Source organism: Juglans microcarpa x Juglans regia, chromosome 2D (genome assembly GCF_004785595.1).
Source record: "Juglans microcarpa x Juglans regia isolate MS1-56 chromosome 2D, Jm3101_v1.0, whole genome shotgun sequence".
Classification (NCBI taxonomy): domain Eukaryota; kingdom Viridiplantae; phylum Streptophyta; class Magnoliopsida; order Fagales; family Juglandaceae; genus Juglans; species Juglans microcarpa x Juglans regia.
The window spans coordinates 5,625,569-5,631,624 of NC_054596.1; the positions used below are offsets into that span (position 1 = coordinate 5,625,569).

Sequence of the window (6,056 nt, forward strand, 5' to 3'; positions counted from 1 at the left end):
TTTCCCCCTTTTTTTTAAAAAAAAAAAAAAGGAGTGATTTAATTTTGACAAAATACATTTTTATATTATATATTATAACTTCATTATAAACTTTAAAAATAAACTTAATTTGAGTTAATAGATATGTTAATATAATTTACATATCTGGCCATATATACTATATTTATAATGTTTGTTCAAGTAACATGCATATTCCAGTTAAAAATACTAGAGTATGAATTCATCTTATATTTTTAAGTACTTACAATGTTCCCGTTATAAAGTTAAAAATAATAAATATGAAGAAGTTATTTGTGTTGATACAAGCTATACGAGTTATATCGTTTAATAATCGATCGTGATTTTATATTCATAGATCCATTCTATAAAATAATCAACTCGAACTCGAGTTTGATGAACCAATTTTGAATGCTTTGTCCTGTAGCTTTATTCATCCAATCTCTTGAGCAACCTTACATTTGTAGCACTTGCTCGATTCCGCATAAGCATTTCGAAGTTCCTATAGAATGTATTAGTCATTACTGTAAACCAAAACTAACTGAATTTGAAAAGTTTTGGAATGGGTAAAGTATACTAAGCCCAGAAGAGCCCTGCCCAAGGGGAAGATCTCATCGTTAGAAGACAAAGGCAAATAGAGAAATAAGAAACAAAGATGAGACAAAAAAAAATGAGGGTGTCAGGAGAAAGAGACAGGAAGAAAAATAGAGAAAGTTGAAAGAAGAGAGAATGTCAGATACGTAAAAAAAAAAGTCAATTTTCATCACTCCCTAGGGGCACACGGAAAGAGAGGGTAGATAAAAGGAAATGCCTAGACGATTTCAGGTGGATTTTTTTCGACTTCGACTTGGACTTGTTTTTCAGCTTCTTCAACCCCTAGAAAAGGGGCTCCAGCGAGAACATCTTCTCCAGCAAATATATTCAAGATCTCTATTATATAATGAGAAAGGAGAGATGATGAGAGACTGTAAAACAAGCTTATCATAGTGGATACTCCCTCCTTAAAACCCCCGTGGACGTAGGTTTTATGCCGAATCATGTAAATCTGTGTATTTCCATCTCTTTTATATTTTCAGTATTTATTTTTCATTTACTGTCATGGACGTACACATTGCCACACTGGACCATGCTGGGGGTTTCAAACCACACCGATCGACGCCCGAATAGTATATCGGGTCGAAAATGACTATTTCTCCCCTTCTAGACTATTATGCGATTTTTTGCAATAACAGTTGGCGCCTTTAAGAATCGCAGACAACTGGAATGGGTAAAATATATTAGACCCAGAAGAGCCCAGCCCAAGAAAGGAGATTCCATCACTAGAAGACAAAGAAAGAGAGAAGAATGAGAGACAATAAGGAGACAAGGGAAATGAGGGTGTCTAGAAGAAACAAACGGGAAGAAAAAAAAATAAAGTGGAGAGAATAGAGGATGTCAGACATGCAAAGGAAAGACGGTTAATCCTCACCACTCCCTAGAGACACGTGAAAAGAGGGGGTAGATAAAAGAAAACAGTCAGACGATTTCAGGGATATTTTTTTCAACTTCTTCTTCAGTTTCTTCAACCTCTACAAGAAGGTCTCAAGCGAGAATATGTTCAAACACAAACAAACTTATGAAGTAATTAATTACTATCTTGTAGAGATTAGCAACAAAAAATCGTTACAAGAAGATTTATTATGCTGCTGATCACTGATCAGGAGACGACACTACACATCTGAGAGTTGTAAAAAATGCTATAAAACCCAAAATTTTAAGAATTCAACACAATTTCCTTTTGAATATGTGCTAAAACATGTAGCAATAGTACTGTCCAACTATGAAAAACTCGTAGACATCCATCCGACTGCAATCGCAGATTACGGTGATTCCTTACTTCCTATCCGAAGCTGCTGCAACATTTCATTGCAAATAGCCTGCGAAAGAGAATACCTTTATCCTCAGCCACCGCTTCATTGATGGACTAGACAATCCCGAGGTAAATGCGGGGCAGCTCGACCAGCAGGTGGCTTGTAAAGAGATACTTCCTTGTTTAAGGTATTCTCGACATTTGCTTCCTGCAAGCCTGCTGCTTCAAGTATACAAGCCTTCACCTCTTGGAACCTGTCTTCTGATAAAGAAACCTCAGAAAGAAGTCTCCATGCATATGCCTCGGATGCATCATCAAAATCCTTCCTTCGCTTCAGCACTATGTGTCCGCTGATTTCCCACACGGCAGGGTTTACCTGAGTATCTAAGATATCCTGGCTTACTTCTCCAAGTGCTTGTTTCTCTGCGAAACACTGACATAGAAGATGCAACCAAATTAGTCTTTCCACCAAAAGAAAAGCACAATATTACCGGGAGGTACTTGGCAAACTATCACTAGGGTAATCAGTGTGTGTCTCTCATTATGTGCGCCATGCCCATTTCCAGGTATCCTAAGTTGCAAGGGTGGCTGCCCTGACCCTCTGCCCGGGTATTAATACCCAATACAGGCTAGAGTAAATGAAGAAATTAACTTTTTATGGGGTGAGAGATCCACCAAACGGGTCTACTTAAGCTCATCAGAGTTCTAACTTGCCACATACAAAAACTAAGCTACTTCAAGGAAGATATTCAGAACAGTGAGTTTGAATTAGGTGAAAGAGACTTCAGAAAGACGTCCTACAGCCTGTCCTACACACAGCTGCAATTAGACGTGAAATTATTGCCAATTGCCAACACTACCGCCAACACTTTTGTGGCAACATGATCAACTAGGGCATGTAGCCTTGGTCACAGGCCCCATAAGGATGGACGTAGTTTATCGACACAGAGAAGAGGTTAAGAATCTAATGGTTCTGTCCTATTAATATATTCTCCCGCATGATGGAAACAACAAAGGCAGAAAGCATAATATGTCCTCCCTTGTGATGAAGTAGAATACGACCAAGACCATGTAAATCTCTGCACTTCCATAAATTAACATATTATATATATATAAAAATATAACCCTCAAACTATAGCGGACAAAAGTGCAGGAATTTTCATCTATTACCTAGCTAGATACCGCTGAATTCTTTTATTCAGTCACAAATTGTCGTTTCAATAGATGGAGCTACTCTAGACTCTAACTGTAAGATTTACACTCTTTCCTTTTTATCTGTTAAAGTGACTATATGCTTAAGAAACCCACCAAGCCACCAAGAAGATACCATGTCAGAAAATGCAGTTATAAGGAGGAACAATACCTGAGGGAAGAGAAAGATTCTTTTCCCACAATCAGAGATGAGAATGTTGAAAGGGATGTTGTTGTTCTGCAAGCAAATGCAAGAACTAGCTACTACATCAGACAAATCCCTAATCGTATTTCCACCCTCAAAAACAAGACCTCGCACTGGATAACACGAGAGCTGCGAAACAATCACTCCTTTGTTATGCAGCCCCTTCTTAGCAAGTATCCTTTGACTTGGAGCTTTCTCAACCGGGAAGGGCACTGCCAAGTAGTACGCCTGTGTAGAAATTAAACAATCAAAAACCAGAAGTTGAGATTTTAGATCAACTTAATATATCAGCATTAAATCTATATAGGCCAATAGGATAAGAAAAGATACTTGGAAGTGCAGGTGGTTAATAGTAGCAAAAGCACCCAAACTGTTGTAACCCACTCTGAAGAAGGGATCTGCAGCTTCTTTAGCCAGATGAAGAGCAAGCAATAAGCTTTCAGGATCAATCCTTTGTGATAAGCAGTTGAGAACACGGGGTATAAGAAGAACATGTCCATACTCAATTGGGCTCACCTGATAATCAAAATCCAATTCCACCTTAAGCAAAATCTCACGTCCTACAGAGACATAAGCTCAATAGAGAAAATCGTGCGGTACTAATACTTAGTATGCTTACATTGATGACAACAACACTAGGGGACTGCAAATCTGAAGCTACTTCTGAGCTGGGGCAGAAGTAGCTCTTGTCATTGTTTGGTTCAAACCTGAAAAGCACTTCTTCTTGGCCAACTTTGGTGAAATTGAATTTCTTGTCATCAAAAGGATGAAGAACCTGGTCAACCCTAAACTCAGTGGGTCGTTTCTTCTGGTGGCGTCCTTCATTCAGCTGGGCAATGAATCCGTATTTGCAATGGAGAATCTTTGTCTCACAGGTAGTTACGTCATAGCGAAAAAGGCCTCGGCTCATTCGATCCTCCCACTGTCCAAGCAACAAATTGTGGAGGAAAGATATTGGAGGTTGTTCCTCAGACGAGTTAACATTGCCATCTTTAATAGGATCCTCTGTTTGTATCTTGAATGCATATAGCGAAAGTCTTGAAACTGAATCAACAAATCAATTAAAATACACAAACAAAATGTTGAGAAAAAACTTAATTAAAACTAAAGATGGGCTATGCTTGTTTCAACAGAAATATTAGTTGGGAAAAATTCCTTAGCAATGATTTTCAGTATGTTCTCCTTGGTTGCAAAGAAAAGCCAAGAAAGTAAAGAGAACATGTAATCAATCAAGTCTTCAACCATTGATATTTAGGTTTTTTTTTTATCAAGTGGTTACTGAAGACCGCGCCTAGATACGAGTTGTTTGGGCTTCAATTGAAATAACCTTTCGAGTACGATCCAAGAAATGAATGAAAAGAATACAGAGAAAGATTCAATTTTCTTAATGTTAATACACCTAGATGATTTTCCTCAGAAGTTGAAGGGAAAAAAAGAGAGAGAGAGAGAGAACGATATCAATATCATCAAAACTATCTTTAAATTCAACTAAAAAATAAATCTTTTTGCACCGGAGGTTTTCTATTCCTCTAATTAGAATTTTCTTAGACCGGAACAAAATCCACATTGAAGGAATAAGAAAAACACACAAAAATAACTAAACCCACAAGTTTATTTATTTCCACAAACAATTATTTACTAAAAAATTGGGAAATTACACAAGCGTACCAGGTAAGCAGCACTTTCCCAGGCAATTCCGGCCGCACCCCGAGGCGCTCTGCGAAATATTGTCCTCCTGGTAATTCGAAACAACGGTCGGAACCCTTTTGATCTTCAGCATCGATCTTGAACCCGCCACCGCCTTAAAAGAATGGTGGTTGTACTGCTACGAGATGTTGTTCTTCTTCTTCTCCTTCTTTGGTTTGATTTTTAAGGTGGTGGAAGTGACGGGACTGGTGGATACGTTTCTTTCCTTTCTTTTCTTCTTTTTCCCAAGAAAGAGTCGGCTGGGCGCAACAACCTCTTTGCTATTTTCTCACGGCAGGTTTCCATTAGTTTCTCTGCTTCTCTTCTTTTAAATGTTGTTCGTGCCGGTGCGGTTCGCTTCGCTCTGTGAACCTCTCATTCAATTACATACCTTCCTCAAAAAAGGCTTTCTACTTTAAGCCCCAGTATAACCCAATGCATGTTTAGTTACGTCCTTCGATGTTTTTTTTTTTTTTTCCACGTGTATATATGCTATTCATGCAAGAGGTGGTTTTATATACTCTACGTACGTACGTTTTCTCCAGTTTTTCATGGATTCCTTATTCTATTTTTTTAGTTATATCAACTGAAATAATCATGTCTGTCTTAGTTATTGAACAGACGATATTAACTTTTTTTTTTTTTTTTACCTCAATCGTCTCGTCCGTTCATTTTTCAATCTTTTTTTTTTTTTTTTTCTCGAGAGATGTAAGCCGAATTCTTAAATTTTTTGTGTTTGTTTTTGTTTCTGTCCTCTATTAAAAAAAAATATTTATTTCATTCTTTGCAACACCCATGTTTCACATATATATATATATAAACGAAGAGATGCTACTAATTATCATTTCCACACCATACACAAGTTATTATTTTTATCATTTTATTTAAATAATTGAATATAGCATATGTATCCGAGTTTTTGTTACTTTTTGCATGACCAATTAATAGCTAATACATGGAAATAAATAATAAGATCGATGAGCTGCAGATCTTGAGAAATGTTAGATTAATTTGTTAAAATGTTCATAAAAATAAAATTTACAAATTATATGATTTGATGTGTCAAATTATAAAATTTTTCACTTTAAATCTGATTTGTCACATCAACATCAATGCAAATTGTAAATC

General features: G+C 36.9%; 1 protein-coding gene across 1 annotated transcript; it reads right to left on the minus strand.

Annotated features, from left to right (window-relative positions):
- Positions 1–1,642: 1,642 nt before the first annotated feature.
- On the minus strand, positions 1,643–5,280 carry LOC121248837 (GDP-L-galactose phosphorylase 1-like). Its single transcript, XM_041147427.1, has 5 exons — positions 4,911–5,280; positions 3,862–4,286; positions 3,573–3,758; positions 3,210–3,470; positions 1,643–2,279 (listed from the first exon to the last, which is right to left on the minus strand). Exons 1-5 carry the CDS (start codon positions 5,020–5,022, stop codon positions 1,950–1,952), a joined length of 1,314 nt encoding a protein of 437 aa, XP_041003361.1. The 5' UTR covers positions 5,023–5,280; the 3' UTR covers positions 1,643–1,949.
- Between the last annotated feature and the right edge of the window lie 776 nt (positions 5,281–6,056).

What these genes read in the sequence shown, in the direction of transcription:
- LOC121248837 (XM_041147427.1), bottom strand. Translation starts at nt 5,022, where the DNA reads ATGCTGAAGATCAAAAGGGTTCCGACCGTTGTTTCGAATTACCAGGAG. An exon ending in GGGAAAGTGCTGCTTACCTG is followed by an intron (nt 4,287 to 4,910) that starts GTACGCTTGTGT and finishes TTGTTGATTCAG; the next exon opens with TTTCAAGACTTTCGCTATAT. An exon ending in CTAGTGTTGTTGTCATCAAT is followed by an intron (nt 3,759 to 3,861) that starts GTAAGCATACTA and finishes TTTGATTATCAG; the next exon opens with GTGAGCCCAATTGAGTATGG.